General features: G+C 45.9%; 1 protein-coding gene across 2 annotated transcripts in view; it reads left to right on the top strand.

Moving 5' to 3' along the window:
* Nucleotides 1-4,852: 4,852 nt before the first annotated feature.
* Nucleotides 4,853-24,378, top strand: part of SP1 (Sp1 transcription factor) — a 30,366-nt gene continuing 10,840 nt past the window's right edge. Inside the window, exons 1-4 of one of the 2 annotated variants that reach the window (XM_035100617.3) lie at nt 4,853-5,006; nt 7,594-7,682; nt 8,552-9,989; nt 24,020-24,188. In XM_035100617.3, the coding sequence (XP_034956508.1) occupies nt 5,000-5,006; nt 7,594-7,682; nt 8,552-9,989; nt 24,020-24,188 (1,703 nt within the window). In that variant the 5' untranslated portion in view covers nt 4,853-4,999. Of the gene's footprint in view, nt 5,007-5,358; nt 5,579-7,593; nt 7,683-8,551; nt 9,990-24,019; nt 24,189-24,378 lie in introns of those variants that run through there. The other variant, XM_035100626.3, reaches the window with a different exon arrangement.

Here is a 24,378-nt window from a genome sequence, read left to right as displayed (position 1 = left end):
CTTCTAGCTGCCTGGTTAGGCCTCAGCCTGGGATCATGCAGCAACTGGTTCAGTTAGTTCTTGTGGCAGTAGTACTGAAGTGTTAGAAACGTCCTTCCAAAAACAAGGGTCCTGTTCCTTTAAAAGCTGCATGACAGACCGACATGAAGTTGAACTCCCCCTTCCCCATGCAATGCCAGGAAAAGCTGCTGTTGCTTTTTGCCTGCAATGCTGCTGTTGGCACAAGCATTCTACCGAAACTTTTTAAAACTGCAATCCTACCAGAAGCTGGGAGTCCAAAGTAAGCTAATAAAGAAAAGCAATTAAGTCCCTTTGCAAGTTTAGCAAGATCAGTTACTGAACCAGAGCTGCATGGTAATGGGATGCCAGCTGGCCAACCAACTTGAGTGCTCATTGTGATTGCGCTGTAATGGTAGGGTGGCCCCTGTTCCAACACCAACCCTGCAGGGTAGCCTAGCGGCACTGGGTAATCAATCATATTCTTGCTACTGCCACTACCTGCTTATGTGTCACACACAGCAAGGGGTTACGGTGGTCTCCTTGGGAGTAGGTTTACAGACAGCTGAATTCCAAATCTCCCACTTAGCAACTTCCCCTCCTGCTCTCCCAGCATTGTGTGAGACTACCAGTTACATAGCCCAAGATGTCTAAGGAATGGGGGAGGACAACCACCTCGAGTGTGTCCAGAAACCAGTACACCATGAGAATACAATCTATCAGTTTATTCAAAAGTATAGGTAATAAGGAAGATGGGGAGAAATAGCAAGTATGTACAGGTAGATAAAAACTACCTGTAGATGTACAGGTAGATAAAAACACAGTACCAGAATATGGGTATTTTGGTGATAAGTGACTGTCAAGATCCATGGTCCAGGTGGGCGCTGATTGACAGGTGGCATTTTCCAGGCAGTCACCTATGGTAGTCAGGAAGATGTCCAGGGGGGATCCAAGGGCGACAATGCCAGGAGGTAGGGGCTGTCACTGTGTGAGACAGAAGCCTTTCTTCTGGTTGTGTATTGGAAACTTGACTGACTTGACTCCTCTGCTTTGCTTGTATTGTACATGATGGAGGGCTAGGTAATCTTAACATGACAAACTGGGGACAGAACAACTGCGCCACACGGCCCTCTACCCAGGAAACCAACAGGGTAAAGTGGATCCTGAATATCACTCTGGCCTGCAGCTCAAGCAGATCTGCTTATATCCACTTATCCAGTGGCTCCAGTTCCTGCTGCAGAGCTTTTCGATGATGTCTCTGGATCCGCAACTACAGTATAGCCCTGCCCCTCGCAACTCTTCAAAGCACTTAGATATGAAACTAGGCAGCAGCAGAAGTTTCCATATTGTTTTTTGTAGCTGCTGTTTCTTTACTTTTACGGGTTCTGCATCCTCTGCATTTCTGTCTAGAGGCTTTTCCTTCTCTTCAAAACTTGAATGGTTGACTAAGAAACACTGTTATTTAGGTTGCCCTCTGATCTCCAGAAGTGAAATGAAAACAATTCCCTCGGATGGGAATGGGGGCGTGAGGTCATACTTGGTAGAGGCAGAATTTTCCAGCGGCTGGTTTAACATAGAAAGCAGCTGCTCTCACACTGCATTTTGGGCTTTCTCCAAGAGGATGTCCAGTGGAACACTGAAAGAATAGCAGAATTTTGTCCTATCCTTTGCGTCTTTCCTGAAGCTTCCAACACCAAGGGGGGAAATAATTTCACTTCATCTGTGTTATCAAGTTTATGAAGCAGTGACTATCCTGCTTATATTTCTTTTTGCTGAAGGCCACCAGAGCCTCACTTTTAATTTGTTTTTACTTTTTATTCACACGGGTTGAAATGAAGGCCTGCATGGATACAGTACTTATTTCTTAGCTCAACATTTCCTCCCTTAACTTACCCAGGGATGAAAATATTTGACCTTGTGGTATACAAAGTTTCTCTAGGTCCATGTGAAATGATTTATTCATCCCTGGAATGGAAGAGGAAGGCAAAGTGGGTCCAACCAGGGAAATCCCAGGTACAGATTAATGCAGGACACTTGGTCAGATCCTCCTTTCAATCTGGAGGAAGAACGAAGGGATTACCAGGTTCAGAAAGGGGGGGGGGGATATGCTGGAGCAACATTCCCTAAGAGGAAAGGTTGCAACTTGTTAGTTTGGAAAACAACAAGGGGTTGGACATGATAGAAGTCTGTAAGACTATGCATGGTATGGATATAGGACAGACAAAAGAAGGTACTTTTTCACAGTGCATAGAGTTTGCTTCAATGAGATGTGGTGGCCACCAGCTTGGATGGCTTTAAAAGAGGATTAAACAAATTTCATGGAGGATAAAGCTACCAATGACTACTACCGGTAGTCATGATGGCTCTATGTCTAGTGCCTGAGACAATCTCTGGATAAAATTTGCTGGGAATTACAGTGGTACCTTGACATCTGAACGACTCAACTTCCGAAGATTTCGACTTCCGAAGTTGACAATCCCGGAAGTCTTTTCGCCGTGCACGCCCTGTGTGTGCGCCCTGCGCCTGCACAGAAGCAGCGTGCGTGGTTGGCACATGCGCAGAAACGGGCGCTTCGACAACCAAAGACTTCAACTTACAAAGACGGCCGAAGAACGGATCGTCTTCATAAGTCGAGGTACCACTGTACAAGTAGAGAGGGTGCTATTCTACTCAGGTCCTGATCTTGGGCTTCCTATGGACTCCTGGCTGGCCACTGAGAACAGGATGGTTCTTTGTTTGATCCAGCAGCAGTTTTCTTACATTCTTAAGGTGAGATAAGAGATAGAGGATTCAGACCTGAGTATCTGACCAACGACTAAAGCTTTATGGGAAGATATTGTTCCAATTACAATGGTACCTCAGTTTGCGACCGTAATCTGTTCTGCGGAGGCGGTCACTCGCCGAAGCAGCCGCTCGCCAAAGGCACGCTTCTGCGCGTGCGCAAAGCACCAATAAAGCGCTTCTGTGCACGCACATGCAGATCGCGAACTGCACATATCATGTCTTTGCATCCGACGCCGCGGAACCCGGATGTAAACACTTTCGGGTCCGCGGCAGTCGCTCGCCTTGGTAGGCATAAACCGAGGTTTGACTGTATATGGAAAACTCTGCAATCCTTGAGAGTCTGGTTATCTAAACACTTGCTTAGGGGGATTTCATTTTGCTGACGTTTCCACCCTACACTGACCCTACACAAAGTTATGATCAAAAGGAAATTATTGCACAAGGTGACTCTGATTGGATATGACTATTGTAAACCTCAAATGAATTCTTGGTAAAACAGTTAAAAGCAGCTATTCAAAACAACATTCAAAATTAAAACCAGTGATAAACTAAAACCAGATCAAAAGACACCTGTGTAGCAGCACAGTTGTAGAGCTGGAAGGTATCCTGATGGTCATCTAGTCCAACCCCCTGCAATGCAGGTTTGTCTAACAAAAAATACTTTTAGTAGATGCTGAAAAGGGTACAGTGAAGGTGCCTGCCTGATGTCAACCAGCAGTGAGTTCCAAAGTTTAGGTGCTGCCACACTACAAGATTGATTTCTTACAATTGCATGACATATTAAGTGGCACCTGTAACTGACTCATTGGGTATTTGGGTAAACATGTGTGGAACTGAAATGCATCTTCCACTGACAACAGTGGGGTTTCAGTGTAGACCAACACAGGTATGAAACCAGGAGAAAAAGAGGTTGTGAGGAAAGCGAACACCTTTAACTATTGGCTTTGGTAACAAAAATAACACAGAAGAAACAGATCTGCCTAAAAACCCTGGCCCTTAAACTCACGTGCCTCTGAGCACGTGCAGAGTGACCCGCTCCTTTTCTGAAGGGCACCGTTTCTAATTTCTGTGGCAGCTGCTTTAAAAAGCGTGTTATGCGCAACACGTGAGAAAAGAACAGCGCCTGTCCATTCCTCCTCCCCGGGTCTCCATCTTCTTTTCGCTGGCGAATAGCGCAAAAAAATTAACCGTCTCGCCCAGCCACTAAAGTTATGACCGGATGTGAGACCTTTTCGCCAATTCCCAGGAAGAAAAAAACCCCACTCGCGTCACTTCTCGTTACATAACCGCTTCATTAAATGGAGGAAAAAGGCGGGACGTCGCGCTCTGCGCCTGAGCTAAAATGGCGCCATCCGTCACCTTTTCCTTAAAAAACCACCACAACCCGCAGGGACCCCCTCGCCCATTGGCCAATTTAAGGAGGTCCCTCTTCCTCATTGGGGCAGACTGTTTTTCTCCTCTCTCTTCTTGGCGCTGTTTGGCTAAGCGTTCCATCACTCTGAAACGCGTCTTTCCCTCACCATTCTCTCTGCGGAAGCTGATTGGCTACATTCCGTGTCATCTCCCGCATTATCCCCGGCCTCCCCAAACCCACCTTGCGAAACGGTCTTGTGGGCGGAGGGGAGAGCCTCAGCCGTGATTGGATTACAGGCAATTCAATCACGAGTTAAGCTGCACAATTTCATCACGCCCGTTCAGGCCTCAGAATCCCCCTCCCGCGTAGTCATCGATTGGCTACGATGTTATTAGTTTTGCCTCCTGCCCTCTCCACTCGCAACAGCTAGTTCAGAAAAGCTTTCGGCCAAGCCCCGCCTCCCACGCCCTCCCGCCATTGGGTGGGGCCTCACCCAGAGGCGTTTCCCGAAAGGCCTACAGCCGCGGAGCTGTTCGTAAATCACTCCTGCTCCTCTCTCACTTCCCCCTCCCGCCCCGCGCGCGGGCGGGCGCCAAACCCCGCCTCGTTTCCGCCCTAATGGCCGGGCGTCACGCCACTCACGGCTAACCCCCGCCTCCCGCCGTCCCCTCCTGGCTCCGTGATTGGGTGCCTCGGCGTGAGGCGTGCCCTCGAGTTCGGGGCCGTGTCGGCGCAAGCTCCCTCCCCTCGCCAACCCTTTGGCGGTCACCGGTGGGGTTAGGCTGCCTCGTCACCGACTTCGCTGCCCCCCGCCCCGCCCACCCCTCTGGCGCCACTTGGGTTCGCCTCCCCCCTTCGGCCAACATGAGCGGTAAGGACGGGACCATCGCGGCCGGGCGGGGGGCGCCGCCTCCCTCCCCTCTCCCGCGCCCCGCCCCGCCCAGCCCCCCGGGCGGAGGGACCCGGGCGGGGGAGGGGTAACGAGCCCGGCTGAGGGGAGGGCAAGCCGGGAGCCGCCGAGGGCAGGGGAAGCCCTTCGGGGAGGGGCCCGCGGAAAGGGGAGCGGGGCTAGTGGATTGGGGGGTGGAGGAAGCAGAGGAGGAGGAGGAGGAGGGCAAGTCGCCTCAGGGAGCAGGGGAGGGGCAGGGCCCAGCGCGCGGGGCGGGGGTGTGCTAGGGGGGGGTGTCCAGGGCGGGACCAGGTGGGGGCAGGAATACGGCTGGGGGTGGGAATTTCCCGGCGGGAAGGAAGGAGCAGCCTCCGCCGTAGCAGCAGCTCCTCCACCACCGGAGGAGCCTCCGTCGCCGTGCGGCCCAAAGCCGAGAGGCAGAAGCAGGCGGTTGTGTCTTGGGGTGCGTGTTTAAAGGAAAGGGAAAATAGGTTTCCTTAAACTGCACGACTTGAGCCAGGGCTCAAGCCGCGCTAATTATCAGAATAACCGAGGTTAGTAAAGGAGCGGCGGAGCGTTCCTGAGCATGTGCAAGTTGCTTCCCCTCGCGCGTGGGTTTCCCTCACGAGGTCGCCCGCATGGAGTGGTGGTGGGGCGGGGGGAGGCCGGCAGGAATAAGTATAGCTGGGCTAAGCACTTTGCTTCCGAGGTGGAGCATGAGGGTGGCGGGTTCGAGCCCCACGTTGGGCCAAAGATTCCTGCATTGTAATGGGGTTTGGGCTGGAGAGCCTCGTTGTCCCTTCCAACTCTACGATTTGGTTGACAGAAACTCAAGAGAGGCCTAGGCCCATATGCCAGACACACATCTCCTAAATATAGGAAGGCAGTCTTCTTTTTTAAAACACACCATGTACACTTGGATTTTCCACATAATTTCCCCTGTGCTGTCTTCCATAAACTTTGTTTGGGGCCTTAGAATAAGGTTGTATTCACTTGGAACTCTTTGTTGCTTAGGACTTGAAACTTTGCTTGGCAAGCTTTGCTATACACTAAGAGTATGCAAGACTTAGAGTGGTGCAGAGCTCCTTGTTGGGTCAACTGCGAGTCAGAAATTTGCATAACTCCTGTGCCATTTGGGACTGACTCATGCAGCTGCTTCCCCAGGTCCAGACAGATATTTTTTTTAAATGGCTTCATACCTGAAAGGTATGAAGGCGGTTCCAGGGTATCTTGATACATCACTACCAAATAAAGAAGTGTGTTTCAGCAAGGGGGGTACCATTTTTCTTATAGCAGCATGCCACTGAAAATTAAAATTTTAGTGACATGGTGTGGGGAAGGCTTATAGAAATTCCCCTTGGGGGCAAACCCCCCCCCCAATATGCAGATCCAAAGGGCACTCTGAAAATACTGGGTGGTACGTATTTCCAACTGAGTTTTAAATACTGAAACAGGGAAAAAGCTGTTCATGTTGTATATTATAGTATGGGAGCTCAAAGTCTATTGGGTGTGCTAAGAAGATTGTTTCCCACATGGCTTTCAGCCTGAGTTATTTGCCAGATTTGCTCTTTATTTAGGTGCGTCTCTAGAGCTTGAAAAATTGCTTCTCTACCAGTAGTGAGGAGGAAGTGACCCTTGTGGAGCAAGAGAGGGAGGTTTTGGATATGACAATCCTTGAGTCACCATTTCTTTGCCTAGCCTGCTTTATGTGGTGGTTGTGAGTTTGTATGGCAAAAATTATGATTAACAGCAGCTTGGTTCAGTGAGGAGAGGCCATCTTATTTTCACATATGTGACAGCAGCTCCTTCTCCCACTACCCTGCCACCCCCATCTGACTTAATTTTTCATTGATGATACATGATGCATATCACCCCCTTCTGGTATATTGGTTGGTGCCCTTTAAAGGCTAACTGAGATGTTATTGTTGCATTTGTACCCTGCCCTTTCTTGAAGGAGCTCATGATATCATTCCTTCTCATCCTCTGAACAGTTCTTTAAGGTATGTCAAGCTGAGACTTGCTCAGGGACGCTCATAAACTTCGTAGCTAAGCAGGAATTGGAGTATGGATCTTCCTGGTCCAATCCCAGCACTGTTCACTACACTGGTGCTTTTTGTTTTCTCTAACATCTGCCCCACAACACACTCATAGCTGCCAAGTTTTCCCTTTTCTCGCGAGGAAGCCTATTCAGCATAAGGGAATTTCCCTTAAAAAAAGGGAGAACTTGGCAGCTATGCACACTCTTTTCCTTCTGCTCCCCTGCCCCCAGATCTTAACTCAAGGTTAGCTCTACAGGGTGCTAGATGCTTTTCAGCATATTTTCCAAAGGCAAGGTACTTATATTTTCCATTATCCAATACAACACCGGGTGCATGACTTGAGTTGTCTGCAGTGAAGTGAATTACTTAACAGTAACTTCTTAGAATGCTCAAAGTCCCTATTTTTAAAAACCTGTATTTTCAAACTGTGTCCTTCCTCCTGGTAGAGCTGCTTGCTTTGTAGTACGTGTTTGACCATTCTGTCTTCACTCTTTTCTTTTTTCCTTCCTGCACCCTCAATTCCCATGCAGACCATGATATTTCAGAAGAAATGGTTATTGTCAAAACTGAGAAGGTAGAAGAAAGCTGCAGTAATGATGGACGGAACTGTGAGGGCCAGGTAAGTGTGGGCTCTAAAATAGGCAACGGTTTCTGTGTGTATGCGGGGAGCTTTGATGCATATTATGATGAAATGTTCTCGTTTACAGTTTCATTGGATGATATGGGTTAGTCCCTCGCACGCCTCATGAACATGCTCTGAAATGCTAGAATTCTTGCAGCCTTTTGTGCTTGGAGACTGAGCAGGGGGGAAATAGAGAGAGCAATGTTTGCATCTATTTTGTTAGACACAGCAGTGATAGAAGATGGTGGGTTAATTAAAGGCTGCTCGTCCAGATTCTAGCAGTGCCTCCGTGAGCTTTATAATATGAACCTCCTCATTTAAGAATTGTTGGACTGTGCAGCTGTCTTGCCCAGGGTGCCTTTGGTTTGTGGGTTCAGTGGCTGATCAGATGGCTATGGGAGACCAGCAAGCAGGATTTGAGCACAAGAAGATGGCTTCCAGCATCTGGTATTTAGAAGTACAGTATTGCTGCCTCCTGTGGAGGCAAAGCATAGCCATCTTGGCCTTTGATAGTCCTATCCTCCATGAATCTGCCTAATCCTCTTTTAAAGCCATCTAGGTTGGTGGCTATCACTGCCTCCTGTGGGTTTTGAAGGCTGTTTGTGATTGGAAGTCACACTGTGGTGAAGGATGTATTTGTTAGAAATCTTCTTGGAGGTGAAAGCTGTTCTTCCCCCAGCTGATCCGTACTATGCTTGTGAGTCCAGTGGTTGCAGTCTCTGCTGTTTGTAGTGAGTGGTTCAACAGCTTCCAATAGGCTGTCTTGCTTGTATGCTCCTCCTTAGCTTTTCCTTGTTTTGTACAAACCCCCAGAAAGTGAGGCAAGTGCCTGACTCCTCCTCTCTCTGTCTTGTGTTTCCTGATAGGAGTCCCAGCCTTCCCCTCTGGCTCTGCTGGCTGCAACATGCAGCAGGATTGAATCTCCCAATGAGAATGCTGATGGATCACAGGGACAACAAGGAGGCTCAAATGAACTGGACCTTGCTGCTGCAACTCATATCTCCCAGAATGCAAATGGTTGGCAACTAATTTCTACTCCCTCTGGGACTTCTGACTCCCCCAAAGACCAAGGGAACACAAGCAATGAGGAGAATGATTCATCATCCAAAAACCGACCTGCTACCACTGGGCAGTATGTGGTTACTACCACCCCCAACATGCAGGGCCAGCAAGTCCTCACGGGCTTGCCAGGAATGATACCCAGTATTCAGTACCGGGTGATCCCCCAGTTTCAAACTGTGGATGGGCAACAGTTGCAGTTTGCCACCACCCCTACCCAAGTCAGCGTCCAACAGGATGCTAATGGCCAATTGCAGATCATCCCTGGGACGAACCAGCAGCTCATTACGAATCAGTCGGGGACAGGCAATATCCTGGCTGCCATGCCAAATCTTCTGCAGCAGGCTGTCCCCATTCAGGGAGTGAATGCCCTGTCAGGGCAGACTCAGTATGTCACTAATGTGCCACTGGCTTTGAATGGCAATATCACTTTGTTGCCTGTCAATAGCATTGCAGCCAGTTTGGCACCCACTTCTCAGTCGGTTACTATAAGCACCTCTGGCTCTAGCGAGAGTGGCTCTCAACCAGCAACATCTGGCACCTCTGTCAGTTCCTCCAGCACAGCTGTGTCCCAGGCCAATTCTGCCGCTTTCTTTACCAATGCCAACAGCTACAATACCACTACCACAACAGGTAATTTGAGCATCATGAATTTTTCCACCAGCGGCACTCTGGGAACAAACGTTCAGGTGCAGGCGCCTCAGAGGACAGGAAGTGCTCAAAATACTGATGCTCTGCAGTTGGCTGGAGTGACAGTCCAGCAAGGGCAGCAGAAAGATGCTGATCAAAACCAGCAGCAACAGCAGCAGCAGATTCTGGTGCAGCCTCAGCTTGTTCAAGGAGGGCAAGCTGGCCAGACTTTTACTACCCAAGATGCCTTGCAGAACCTGCAGATCCAGGCTCTCCCCAACGCTGGTCCAATCTTTATTCGAACACCCACTATGGGGCCAAACGGGCAGGTGAGCTGGCAGACGATTCAGCTGCAGAATCTTCAGGTTCAGAACCCACAAGCTCAGACAATCGCTTTGGCTCCCGTGCAAGGAGTCTCCCTGGGGCAGACAGGGAGCACCAACACGACGCTGACCCCCATCGCTTCTGCCTCTCTGCCCAGTGGCACTGTCACTGTAAATGCCGCTCAGCTTTCCTCTGTGCCAGGCCTTCAGACCATTAACCTGGGGGCCCTGGGATCTGGGATCCAGCTTCATCAGCTGCAAGGGCTTCCACTCACTATAACAAATGCCACAGGTAAGTGGGAGATTTTAGCAAGGCATATGGTTGGGGTTGAGATCAGTTTCTATTTTAGAAGGGCAGGTTTCTGCCCTTCATTGCTAGTGGAAATGCATTGGAAGTGTCAGTGCAAACATGCTGAAGATTGCAAATGAGGACACAAATAACAAAACGTACAGTTGCATTTCCAGTTCTGAAAATGTCCAATTCAGTGTATCAGAATTTTCAAGGCTTTGCCGTATTATTACAGTATGCCCAGTTGAGGGTTGTGTCATATTTGAGGGCCACTGTTTCAGAAAGTTTTAAACTTTTAGAATGTCCATATCTTGCGGTATACTATGGCACTAATGCCAGTTATAATAACATCATAAATTTATGTTGGGACCTTCCATGCAGAAGACTATTTATTCTCATTTTCTTTCACTAATCATCATCATCATCATAATTTATTCTTTATACCCTGCCCATCTGGCTGGGTTTCCCCAGTAATATTCTAGGTAGCTTTAGATGACTGCTAATGCTATGATGGCTGGCTGCCTATAAATATACTTTATAATGCTTGTGACTATGTAGAGAGCTGGCCATTTCTGGAGTGACCAGCGAAGTGGCAAAGCAGATCTGGCACACTCCCAGGAGTTGTGAAGGAGTGTAAAAATGCTTCTCTTATTTCTTTCTCCACATAAGCTGCTTTTGTGTAGTATGATCTCATGTAGCTGCAAAATGTGTAAATATCAAATCTGAACCCAACACGTAGATCTTTTCCATCCAGTCACTTCCCTCCTTCCTGGTGGAGTAATGACCGGATAGAAAAGACCCTCAAGTTTGCCTGGATCCACAAAGCTGCAGCGCGCACACCCACACCTACACCCACACACACCCCACAGCATGATTAAGCAATGCTACAGGGAAACAACTTCCACCCAGCTGCAGAAAATGTCCTAAAGCAAACCCTTGCCCCCAAGATCTACAGAGATGGCTGAATGACTTAGGCTTTGCCATGTTTGGAGGGTTTGAGGGGATGGGGAGAAATTGATGCCATAAGTGATTGGCTCTCCATCTGGTTGCATTAACCAAGCTGTGATTTATTTATTCTTTTTGAGGCTCCCTGTGTACAATCAGTCATTTAAATGTGGAATTTCCCTACATTTGTTCATGTAGCGTAACAGTATAACACAAGATTTATAAATACAGCCACTGGTTAGGGATCCAGTCACTGTGCTCCCGCTTTCTGAGATCACTGTTTTCAAAGTTCACTGAGGATGCTTTATGCATTGTTAAGTCCTCCCTTGCTCAGTGATATCAGTGGATGGCAAAGAATGTGCAAGTATAACCCTTGTGGCTTGGGAATTCAGGATTGCACATATGGAAAAGGAATAGGAGAAATTCCAGAAGCAGAAGAGGAGTGGTGAGGGAAAAGAATAAACATGTTGTGTTGAGTCACAAATGCCAATGAGCTCAGAGTAGCTCTCAAATAAGTGTGTCCAGGGTTGTAGCTTAGCTGTGTTACATTCACTCTTGTGACGTGATGTGGAATTGGAACCTAAATAAATTCAAAAGATCTGAAAGCATAAAATAATAGATATTTATTACATTAACTTTAGGGTGAGACCTCTGGGACTTGAAAGCAGCAAATGAATAAATTGTGTGCTGTTGACACAGGGCTAAACCACATGTTACAGTGAAGCTTAGTATTTAGAGTTCCTAACATAATTCCCCTTTTCTAAAGTCTGAGGTATGGGCTGCTGAGAGGGGGATATAATCTCCCATATCCCTTAGTGCAGGCATCCCCAAACTCTGCCCTCCAGCTGTTTTGGGACTACAATTCCCATCATCCCTGACCACTGGTCCTGCTAGCTAGGGATGATGGGAGATGATGGGAGAAGTTTTCCTCTCTGTGAGGAGGAGGAGGAGCTCCAGGGGGACGGTTGGAGGGGAGTGCTGCTTTTACTGAAAAAAGATTATGTCCTTCACCAGACCTTGATAGTCAGTCCAAGGATAGATCACATGTCGCTGTGCTCTTTGTTGTTGTAGATGTCTGACCTATGTCTGCAGTCATAGAAGCAAAATAATGTGTGAACCAACAGCTCATTGGTTTTGGCCATGACTACTCCCAGGATCTGTAATGCTTAAACAGGGATGGGGAATCATTGCATCTGCAGGTGTTTCTGGACTTCCAACTTACATCGCCAGTGCCTGTTAGCCATTCTGACTAGTGCTGTGATTGGAGCTGGAGCCCAGTAACAACTGGAGGGCCAAAGGTTCCATACCCTTGCTCTGAGACATGCACAAAAGTCAAGGAAGTTTGCTATGCTAAGATGTAGCTGGTAGTTGCATTGCCCTCATGAATGCTGATGTGGGTATAACACTTGGTTGCAGTACAGCCCAGCCTCAGCTTGCCTGTTACATATGACAGATGTCAGGTTGTGGGTAATAACTGGGTTTTTGTGTCACATTATCTGCAAATACAACCCTTGTTTTGCATTTGCATTTCTTAAAAATGAGAATAAAGTGTTTTAGCCCTTTTGGTTGTAGACAAAAGAAACCCTAAAGCAGTGGTTGCCAAACTTGGCCCTTCAGCTGTTTTGGAACTACAATTCCCACAATCCCTGGCCACTGGGCCTGTTAGCTAGGGATGATGGGAGTTGTAGTCCATGATGGGTGGCTAAGTTTGGCCACCACTGAAGTGTCTGACATTAAGTTTTCCAGTAGTACAGGCATGTCCAAAGTCTGTTTTGGGGGCCTAATCCGGCCCGCCGGCTGGTTTAATCCGGCTCCTGTGGCAGTTTTTTTCCTGGGGTAAAATCCTAAAAAAACCTCAACAACTTCAGTCCTTCACTTCATCAAATCTGGCCCTCTTTGAAAAAAGTTTGGACACCACTGCTAAGTGTTCGTCCTGAGCTGTGCAGTTTCGTCCTGAGCTGTGCAGTTTGTCTCTTGGGCAAAGGATAATTGTGTGAGCTAAACTGAGATTTGAACTAGGAACGGCTGGCTCATAACTGACCCCCACAGCATGGTGACATTAACCATTTAGATTCATAATCAGTCCAGCACAGACAGGGCATTGCATACAGCAGCATTTGCCAACTGGGTGCCCTCCGGATATTTCAAACTACAGTTCCCATCAGCCCCAGAACCATATTGGACAGGTCAACTCCATCAGTTCTGGGGTGAGAGACCAGCTCCATCAGGCACCTCCTGCCCCTGAACTGTGACAGCTGGTCATCATACAAACAGCTGTTTAATAATTGGTGCCTTAGTTCAGGTTTAGATTTTCCTCTTCCCTCCCTGTACCTCTTCTCTTTAATGTCACTTTTTTATTGTAAGCCTGTGGGTAGGGTGTGGGGTACAAATGCTGTAAATAAATAGATAAGATAAAGGAGATTTTTACACAGCTATACAGTGTGGGATTAGTTTGAATGTATATTTAGAAAGACAAAGGAAGGATGTAGTATGGCTATGATATCACTGTTGAAATGTGTAACATTCAGAATGCCACAAAGGCTGCTATTTGTTACAAAGGGCCACTGGTGAGCAAAAAGTATGATTCTGTTGCAAACAGTCTGTACTCTTAAGACAGCAGATTAAAAACAAGACCATAGATTTGTATAAAGGTACTCTAAAACTAGCTGTTGGCACTCAGAATGTACAGCCTTGTTTTGAAAGAGATCTAATACTGCTTGGAAAAAGTAATTCTGTTTGGAAAGCCTCTCTTGTTTGTTCTTGCTCCTATTTTGCATTGGTTTCTGGGAATGGTGCATGTTTAAACATTAAGTAGTGCATTTGAAAAGAAGTTTCTCCAGTGAGTTGGAGAAACAGAATGATTTTTAAGTGTTGCCTAGTTTAGCTTCTCTTTCTTTCACAAAGGGTAATTAAGCTGCTTTGGAGATACTGTTTTTGTAATGTGCAGAGCTGCAGGTGAGGTTTTTGTTCTTGGCATCTTTCCACATAGCTGCTTGTTTGCAAATGTCTCCCTCATTAGTAGTCATGGTTTAGTGTACATCCTGCTTCTCTCCCATTGTGGTGTATCAGATTTTCATGCTGAGAAGGCTAGATCATATTCAGATTATTAGAAGAATATTGTGTCCTCAAAAATATGTTGAGGCAGTCTGAACTCTGCACCAAGAAAAGTGAAATTCTGTGGCCCACAAAAATGGCATATTTACTTAATTTATTTTTGATTAACAGTTTCTCATTCTGCAAATCGTGGGCAAGGATGTTTACAGGGCAGTAAAGTTCTGCCTTCTGACCACAGGAAGCCTTATTGAGCAATTCCTTATTGAGATTTCAGCAGACATTGCCCACACACTTCAAACATATCTTCACAGCCGCAAGGGGTAGATTAAAACACCTTCTTTATATAAAAAAAGGGGGGAGGGAAGCTCAGCTCCCTACAAAGCTGAATTCAATGCCCAGTGCCACATTGCCACTTTTCTGCATTCCACTTTTCTGCATGTGCACTGCCCATCTTGAGCCTACTGAATGTGATGGTAGAGTGTGGGGTAGTTGGGAACAGGGCATGGTTGTCGTGCTTCCAGTACATGCCTTATTTTGGTTTCTTTGAATGCTTGTTTTGACCCAGTCTTTCATGTTACAGCTGCTTTTAGCCGTTCATTTCCTCTTCTCTTGACTTCCATTGGAGTTGCCAGCATCCTATTGCCCTAATGCAGGGTTCCTCAACTTGGGTCTCCAGCTGTTTTTGGACTACAACTCCCATCATCCATAGCTAGCAGGGATGATTGGAATTGTAGTCCAAAAACAGCTGGAGACCCAAAGTTGGGGAAACCTTGCCCTAATGTTTTGATGTTGGCCTGACATTTCATGGTGATTGGTGACAAAGGAGAAGTTCATAGAATCATAGAGTTGGAAGAGACCACAAGGGCCATCCAGTCCAACCCCCTGCCAAGCAGGAAACACCATCAAAGCATTCTTGACATATGGCTGTCAAGCCTCTGCTTAAAGACCTTCAAAGAAGGAGACTCCACCACACTCCTTGGTAGCAAATTCCACTGCCGAACAGCTCTTACTGTCAGGAAGTTCTTCCTAATGTTTAGGTGGAATCTTCTTTCTTGTAGTTTGAATCCATTGCTCTGTGTCTGCTTCTCTGGAAGAATTTGTACGAAGAACAGTGGAACTACATGTGTTCGTGTTCTAGGTGTCTGTTCAGGCTTTTATATAACACATGTTCAGTAGATTTCAGTAGATTTTATATATTATTACAAGCTTGCATCAATTAGAACTGAGACTAGAAACCTTAAGATAGTAACAGGCCGTTAACATAAAGTTACTTAAGAGCAGCACAGAAGAATGGCTAGAAAGCACATTAGTTGTGAAGTCTGACATCTAAGCTGTGCTCTCATCCACCTGTCACTTTTGGCCACTTTAAGGCCTTTCATCATGTAGGTGAGACTAGTCAAACTACTGTTTTAGTGTAAACCAGGCCACTTCTGGTGATAGAACGGCACCTTGAGTATGGCTTACTAATATTCAGCATGGTGATTAGCCAACACTGAGCTAGTTTGCAAAATTAAACACTCTGAAAGGCAAGTTTGAAGAGAGACAAGGATGTCTGTTAAAGAAAGAACAGTGAGCAAAAAGGCGAAAATTACCGTATCTTTAATTCATTCTGCTCAACTAGAGAGCAAATGTATTCTAAAGGATAATTCATGGTAGTCATGTGTGAGATTTAGAACAATCATTGTTTTATTTAAAAACTAAAAATATATATCAAAGGGAGCATATATATGAGCTGCAGTTCATCATGCTTGTGAACAAATAAGTAAGCTTTGCAGATTGCAACACATATGCATTGTGTCCTAATTCTTTCTAGCATGGTTCTTCAAACAAAGCAAACTAGAAAGTTGAGCTTCTGAAATCAAGTTGTTTGCACAGGAGCTAACTGCATCTTTCAACTTACTTGCTTTACCCTGTCTCTGTGGTGAGATGTGGGGCTCTTGCCTTTTTTAGTGCACAAGATATTTAATAAGTGAAGTGTTTTTTAAATAAGGAAAGAGTGTTTTAGTACACAGAATGTCTAGGCCCGAAGACAACTCTGTTCTTTCAGTGGCTCTGCACAAACGTTCATTGTGCCATTAGGCCATGAACAGGACACTAAGGCAAATTGCATGACTGTGTTCCAGTTTGGGTGCTTACTTCCTTTCAACCCAAAGGTGACTACCGGTAGGAATCTGTGACTGTCCAGATATTATTGGACTGCAACTCCCATCAGCTATAGCCAGCATGGCCCATGGTTAGAGGTATTCCAACAACAGGTGAAGGGCCATGCCTGCATTTTAACTATAGGTGGCATTTGGGTATATTGGCATTTGATCGTGTTGATAGTCCAGTGGAAGACATTTATTTGTAAAACTGTTGTGCAAGGGGAGGAACTTTAAAAAGTTATCTCGGCATAGATATTTCTTCACAGCTGGATAGCTAAGTTGGTTAGACGAGTGGTTTTTAACCAGGGTGCCTTGAATGATGGTCAGGGGTGCCGTGGGCAACCCTGGCCTCTGTCCCTCTTTCCTTCCCTCCCTTTTCTGATGCCTTCTCACATCTCTGCCTCCCAAAAGCTTGCACAGCTGTTTATTGCAGCAGCCCTGGCTATAAGCTCCACAGACAAATGTTGTCTCTGGGAGGCACTTCTCTTTGGGGTGGGGGTGCAGTTCGGAGACCAGGGCCGGCGGCGGCAGCTGCCCAGAGAAGAGGGGAGAGGAGGCTGAGGGAACGCTCCACAAGGGAGGGTGTTTGAAAAAGGGTGAGAGGCTGCCAGCTCTGCAGGCAAGGGGTGACAAAGCTGGGCTCCTGAGCCCCACAGGGTGCCACAGAAAGAATGCAGTTGGTTAAGGGACTCAAAAAGGTTGAAAACCTCTGGGTTAGAGCAATAGTGTTGATAACACCAAGGTCGCAGGTCCGATCACCATATGAAACAGCTGCATATTCCTGCATTGCAGGGGGTTGGACTTGATGATCCTCAGGGTCAATTCCAACGCTATGATTCAATGCTTTCTGTAAAGGTTGTGCTTTGGGTGAGTTCATCAATGGGAAGCCACATGGTTCCCTTGGATTGGAGTGCAGGAGAGAGGCCCATGAGCTATGCAATGACACAGAATTGCCCCCACCTTCTCTCCTGATGTCTTGGATGGCAGTTGGCCGGGAGGGGGGGAGTTCATATATAACACAGCAAGCACTGAATTGGTGCTACCGGTATCTCACTCAATGCAAACTTTCCAAAAACGGCTGGCCATGATCACCGCATTAAATAAAAAATTAAAGTAATCCTGGTAACACATGGTAAAAACAACAACCTGACACTTTTTAATCCTTCCTCTTGTATTCTTCCTTAACTCATACTTGAAGTATGGGGCAATACTGGCTTCTTTTGTTTTAACACTCCAGTCTGCTTTGTGAATATGTGTGCTGGCACCAACCCTAAAATAAAGCAGTTGAGCAAAACTCACTTTATTTGGAGGACAGCATTGACAGGTTTTGGGCTTTTAGTCCCAAGTTACCAAATTTTTCTTATTGATGACTCTGCAAACTTTGAGGCTTAGAGTCTAGCACTTCATGCAGAATATGTTAATTTTGTGTATGCATGCAATAAAGTAGGGAGATCAGTGTTTAGCAACTTTGTGAACTTTGACCAGAGGATTCTTGGGCAAGAACTGCCCTCTGCAGCATGCCCACATTTTCTCCTTTCAGTTCTCTACTCAGTCAATGATAAGCAGGAAAGACACCATGAGAGAGGGAGGATAGCTGAATTAGGCTTATAGTTTTGAGGATTAGCTGGTTTCAGCTTGCCCAACAAGAGAAGAGGCCTCAGTGCTTGGGAAGTTGCTTGTTCCTGGCCTCCCCAAGCTAGCAGCTGTAGCCTATGAAGGCCTTGGGGCGCAGCCCTCCCTGCACCTTTGCCAACTCTAGAGATAATCCTTTTTGGATTTGATGGTAGCCCCATCTCACCCTAAGAGGTTAGAGTTCAGACTTCCCTAGGGCATCCTGCTTCTCTTCCATCTCCAGTTGCATTGAATCTGATTTCTATCCAATTAGCCATTTGCTAGTACCGTACTTTGGTCTAGCTAACCAAAAACTATCCATGACGTTGTTGTTGGAAGGGTTGGCCTGTAATTGATAGCCATATGGGCACTTCCTAGCTTCTTTATTCTTTAAATGTTTCTGGTTGACAAACTGTGGTATCCACTCATTTTGTCTTGATGGTGCAGGTAATACAAGGTTGATGGGTGTAGAAAATCTGCTGCCATCAGAATATTCTGGCTATCACAGAATTTTACAGAGGGTTTTGAAAAGTCCATGAATTGACTTGGGCAAAAACATAATTTCATTTGGTAGCTTCTCTTGTTCTCATTGATTATAAACACTGGAGTTTTTCCATAGAGCTGTCACCTGGGGGGGGGAATTAACTGATCTGTCATCTACCTCTTATGTCAGACTTTCGTATTATGAACACTTCAATATACTGTAGGTTCCTTTTGAGATACTAGAAAGGGAACTGGGAACTTTATAAGCAAAGAATATCACATAGTGTTGTGGTGGTGGTGGGGCATCTTTAATATTTACTCCTTCATTTTATTTAATGATGATGCAATGTAATGTAATGGAAATAGCCTAAAGAAATTAAAATGTGTGTGCCCTTAATTCTCAGCCTCACTTTGTTTAGAATTGCCCCTGCAGATGAATCAGCCAATGCTTTGATTAATCTGCAGTTTAAAGCTTGATTCATAATATTTTTTCTTCAGCCATCATCTCTGCTACTTGCGATGAAAGGGACCTGGATTGTGAGCTGGTACAGGGAACCTTAAGGAAGTGAGGTGTATTATTGTCCAGATGTACACAGGCATTCCAAGTGAAAAGCAGAAGAGCAAGTGCCTGATAAGAGAACACCTGTGACTTCTACTTTAGTGCTGGAAGGTAGTCGTGTAATTGGGATCTAGAATTTCCCTTACCCCTCTTTGTGTATCTTATTTTGATGCTTGGAAATTGAAACAAGAGTTGGGGCATGCCAGGGCTTGTGCAGAGACTGCACTTTTATCCCTTGGCTGGTAGAGGGCATTGCCGGTTTTGACATCAAGATAAACTCTCAACAAAATAAGAATTAAAGAAAGAGACAATCCAGGAGCAATTTGCAAGGCATGGGTTGAGAACACTAGGTGCAAGAGCAGGCAACAGGCACGGCCCTCCACAATTCTGTATGTGGCATTTAGGATTCTCTCCAGTCCAAATCTGCTACCAGCCCTCCTTGAGTGCTTTGCTTGCCTGGATTATGCCTCTTGTTTGCCTGGATGGAGAGGTGTGTAGAAACATCTGTGGCTGGAATGCAGCCTTTATTCTGGCCCTGCCCGCCCACCACTGGCATGCAGCCCCCCCCCAAGTTACCCACAAGGAAATACAGCCCTCAAGTTGAAAAAGGTTCCTGTCTCTAATGTAAGGTAATGTGGGGACAAAAGGCAAGGCAAATAAACCTTAAAATGCAACTTGTTTATAAGTGTACAGCAACAGACTCTGGAAGGCAGAATTCAGATTCCTAGAAGCCAGCGTCAGGTTCTCGTATTCCATAGATTCCCCCCCCCCCCAACTCTCCCCTGGTGTTAGAAATAAGATACGCAATCTTGAGTAACTTCATAATCCTAACTTCAAGCAAATTAAGTCAGGCATCTGGACACAAATAAGTTTTCTAGAGAGCGAGAAAACCCTCCTTAGACTGACTAGAACCCCAGCACAGATTTTGAAGACTGGTGTATGCCAACGTCACTGTCTTCAGTAGGTCTCAAATCTCAGTGTAGTCCTCAAAAAAGGTTCAGTAACTAAACTGAAGTAATCTTACTCAGAACCAGCTCTACTAGTTTTTTTCAGATGTTTCTATGGCTACAAGAAACAGCAAATACATAAAAGAATGGGCACATTTTAACTCGTGTTGGATCCCAGTACCTAATACTGTACTGCAATTTGCTTGGCACATGAATCACAACTAGATTTGAAGCTCATTATTACTATTCATTAACTTGAAGCACAAAGTAAACAGAATAAAGTTTTACACAGCAATAAATATTTCTTTCATATGCTTGCCTCTTCTTAAAATAGTGTATTAATGTAAATCCTGTGCCTCATCACCAGTACTTCATTTATTTTAATATGTCATTTCCTCACATTTCTTCCATGTCTCTTTGCTTACAGTCCTCATATTGTACCATTTTAACATTTCCACCTGGAAGCAGATTTTTCTTTAGTGTGGTGAGCTAATAAACAAAAACCTGAGAGTTGTAATTTAGTCAAGTTTACAATTCAGACATACTGGTTTAGCAGGTCTCATGTTTGCGCAACTACCCGGTGTTACTGATGTCAGAACTTCCTTGTACGGCATGTACTCAGGGCAACACATAAGCTTGTTAATAGGGGGGCGAGAACATATTACTTAGACGAAAATGCAGTGAAGAGATAAAATAATTCCAGTGGTGCAATAGGTCAGTGTGTCTGGCTACTAACCAGAAAGTTGGTGGTTCAAGCCCACCCAGTGATGGCTGTGCTCAGGGTTCCTGGTTTGTGCAGCTGGTTGGACTAGATGACCCTCAGGGGATCCTTTCCCACTCTACAATTCTATGTTTCCAACACTGCCTTGTGTTCAGTTAATTCCCCCCCCCCCAAAAAAAAGACCCCCAGGCCTTGCTGGGTCAGATCAAAGACCTATTGAGGGCAGCAGCCTTCTCTTTCTGTTGTTCCACAACAAAGGGTTGTCAGAGATAGTCGTTGATAGCTGGCAGTGGAGATGAATGTCCTAACGCCTAGTTCACAATCATATAATGCATGTTTGTGAGGGTGTTCAGTCCTCCACCCCATTTTCAGTGTAGAATAATATACTAGCCTTGGCCTGTGCTGTTTCAAGATTATCAAGATAATTCATGTGAAATACTGCATTTTTCGCTCCATAAGACGCACCCCCCCTCCTAAAAAAGTTTGTGCATCTTATAGAGCGAATGTGTGATCCCTGGAGCCAAATTGCGCAGGGGCCAAAGGCAGAGCTAACAAGAGGGGAAGAGAGTGTTGAAAGGACCCGCTCAGGGAGATAGGGAAGCTAGCTCCCTTCCCAGCCCACCCAGGCCCCTTGCCCAGGCCTCAATTGTTGTCTGCAGAGAGAGGCTCCTTGTTCCCCAGGGACATGTGACTGGCTGATTAGATTATCTGTCTGGAAACTGTAGAAATGGGTCCCTTTCCTTTCCTAGAGAAGCTGCAGAACTGTGAGTTGAACCCCACAAAAACAGGGTTTTTCCCTTTGCAAGGTAAACTCAACAATTTTGAGCTGATCCTCAAAAATGGAGCTTTCCCCCTTTGCAAAAAAAGATGCACAACTGTGAGCTGACCCCCCCCCCCCCCGCCAATGGGGCTTTTCCCATATGCAAAAAAAAGCTGCACAACTTTGAGCTGATCCTCAAAAAACCCGGAGCTTTCCCCCTTTGCAAAAGAAGCTTCCTCAAATATTTAATTTTGGGGAGGGGGGCAAAGGCACACAGGCCTCTAGGAGTTGGCTGCTATGCCTAGGACAATTCAAGAAAGCAAAATATTTTTTTCTCGTTTCCCTACTCTAAAAACTAGGTGCGTTCTATGTTCAGGTGTGTCCTATGGAGCGAAAAATACTGTACTTTGAAAACTTCAAAGCACTATATAAAATGCTGAGTGTCTAATCTGGGACCAGAGTGTGCATGCATTTTACTAGATAGCCCCTATGGCATAGTACCCCCCCCCAGCATTACCTGAGAATCACACCCACCTTAGAAAATGCTGCATTTTTGTCCCATACTCCGAGTACTGCGATGGCATATGCATTGCAGGTTGATTGACAGCAGTGGCTTTAAGGAGCAATTGTGTATCTTCTTTTAAATGGAAGCCGTGTTGCAGAGCTAACTGTGCAATTTGTATTGCAGACTCCTAACGGCTTTATGTATGCCTTGGTCCGATGGAAATGAGTGTGCTGGACCATACTACTGGCATATGCTAATTGCCTCTGAAAACAGATTGCTCAGCCTGCTGCGTTTTGCATCTGTTACGATTTGCGTGATATTCTCCCCCCCCCCTCACTCCCCCCAATGCGTGAAAATAATCAAGCAGCGAAGCTTGTAGGAAAATAAACTATTTGGGAAGTGTAGCGGGGAGTTATGGAAGAAGCAATTAGATGACAGCATAAGAATGGCCCAATAAAAGGGAAACTAAAATTGATAGGCTTGAAAGTGTCCCACTCATTCAGGGTTCCCCTCCCTTTACAAAATGTTTTATATCCTTGCCTGCATTTGAAAACTCATCAGTGTTGTGCTATAATTCCTATGGTTTTTGTAATTGGATATTGGCTTTTGAGAGAGAGGAAGAGAGAATATGGTGCATGGGCTGTTAACAGATGATTTTTCAACTTTATGTATGCTTTCTGTGATCATAGTAATTAGCCAGCTCCCAGGGAAAAAAACCCTGATATCTTCCTTAGGAGAAGCACTACTTAAACTATTCTCTCTCCCAGCCTGCTGTATTTATTGCCTTTTCTCTCTCTATTATTGGGATGGTTCGCATCTGTTTTGCAGATTAGCTCCCCGGGTGCTACTACAATCATTTCCCGTTAAACGGATACTTTAAAAAATCTTTCTGTTAAGCCCAGCACTTTGTAAGTTCCCAAACAAAGAAACTTGAACAAAGCTATAATGTGTAATACATAAGGTAGAAACTTTACACTTCAAAAGAATCTAGGCCCCAGTGCAACCTACTGAAGTGGTGGGGATTTAGTAGCTTCAGATATTTTTCATAGACAACAGTACTGAGTAAGTACTGCTTTGTCCTCCAGGGTGGCTACAAGGAGTTAGGAAGTGTTCAATTCGTTTTGGATCAGCAGCGGTTTGTATCTTCTGAACCCAACAAACTGTGGTTAATCTCAGCCGTGGTTTAAATGAAGGTAGCTAGCTTTCAACAAACCATAGTTAAGATGAACCACAGTTTCGGGTTTAATGATGAACTGCAGTTAGTCAAAACAGAGAAGCACTATGCACACAGCAGGACTTTGCCTTCCTCCTTGCACATGCCCTCAGAATCTGCTCTGGAGGGACCTCCAAGCCCCTATAGCAGTTTTTGAGAGTGCATAAGGGGCTGCAGGGGAGAGGAGGGGAAAGCACCACTGTGCAACCAAAATTCTGCTAGCGGAACAGCAGTGTGGATACGACCCATAAAGTTTCCACATCGCTGCCTTGCAGCTATGCCAGACTAGGAGGGATGAGCACGTGACCCTGAGGCTCACATGGATGCATTCCCATAGAGCAGGGGTTGATAACCTGTGGCCCTCCATATGCCATTGGACTGCAGCTCTCATCAAATCCAGTCAGCATAATCAGTGGTCATGGATGATGGGAGTTGTGGTCCAACAACATATGGAGAGCCACAGTGAAGCCACCCTGGTTTATGGGAATAAGCCTGTTTATCATGACATTTTAATTCAGCCTGTATGTAGAAATTCTTGGGTACCCAGTATCACATGGGCAGAGCAGAAGAGATGAGAGCATATTTTAGTCTGCTTGACCTGCGTTAAAATTTCTGGGTGCAAGTTTCCAAATGATAAAATAATTCTTGGTCTGAATATACAGGAAACCAAATCATTGAGGCTTTAGATCCAGGGTGTTTTCTCCAACTGTGATCATGCTGGTATAGCTGCCATCCTAAGATGAAGCTGAGTCTGGACAAAGGGCAGCTTTCCATGTTACCAGGATAGTGAAGTGTACGCTCTCTTCTGGGCTAGGGCAACATGCGGATGGGAATTTTTTTTGAAGTTGGAGATGTAGGAGATGCAGGAACTGTTCCTCATCGGAAAATGTGGAAGCTCTCCATTTGCTCACTACTCCAAAGAGTAATTTTCTCATTTCCTTTGGGGCGGGATGGCGAGAGAAACTACCCAGACAGCTAAACTGAAAAGCCAAATGTGCTGTCGGTTTTAACCTGATTGTCCTTTTTCTGTAGGTTGTGTGTACCATTGCCATTTTGATAGTGAAATACAAAGCAAAATTGTTTTCCCGCAGGTGATCATAACGCCCACCTCAGCCTTCATGGCACCGGTGGCGATGGGCTGGCTGATGATGGGGCAACCGTTGAAGAAGGAGAGGCCAGCCCCGACGCTCAGCCACAGCAAGGTCGAAGAATGCGCAGAGAAGCTTGCACTTGCCCCTACTGCAAAGACAACGAAGGAAGGTAAGGTGGTGCAGGCATAGCATGTGTCATTCATGTGTTGTACGCTGTGGTGCAAGTGAGAGATGGAGTTGGTTTGGAGTTCTTTGGTTACCTTTTGCACCCAGGACTTTCATAGCAGCAAGTAAACATCCTCAAAGAATACTGGGAATTGTTTTGAGGAGGTGGAGAAATATCTGCAGGAGGGAAACCA

The sequence above is a fragment of the Zootoca vivipara genome, chromosome 2 (genome assembly GCF_965207765.1).
Source record: "Zootoca vivipara chromosome 2, rZooViv2.hap1.1, whole genome shotgun sequence".
Lineage (NCBI taxonomy): Eukaryota > Metazoa > Chordata > Lepidosauria > Squamata > Lacertidae > Zootoca > Zootoca vivipara.
Note: the sequence above shows the minus strand (reverse complement) of the source record. Positions and strands in the feature narration are given on the sequence as shown.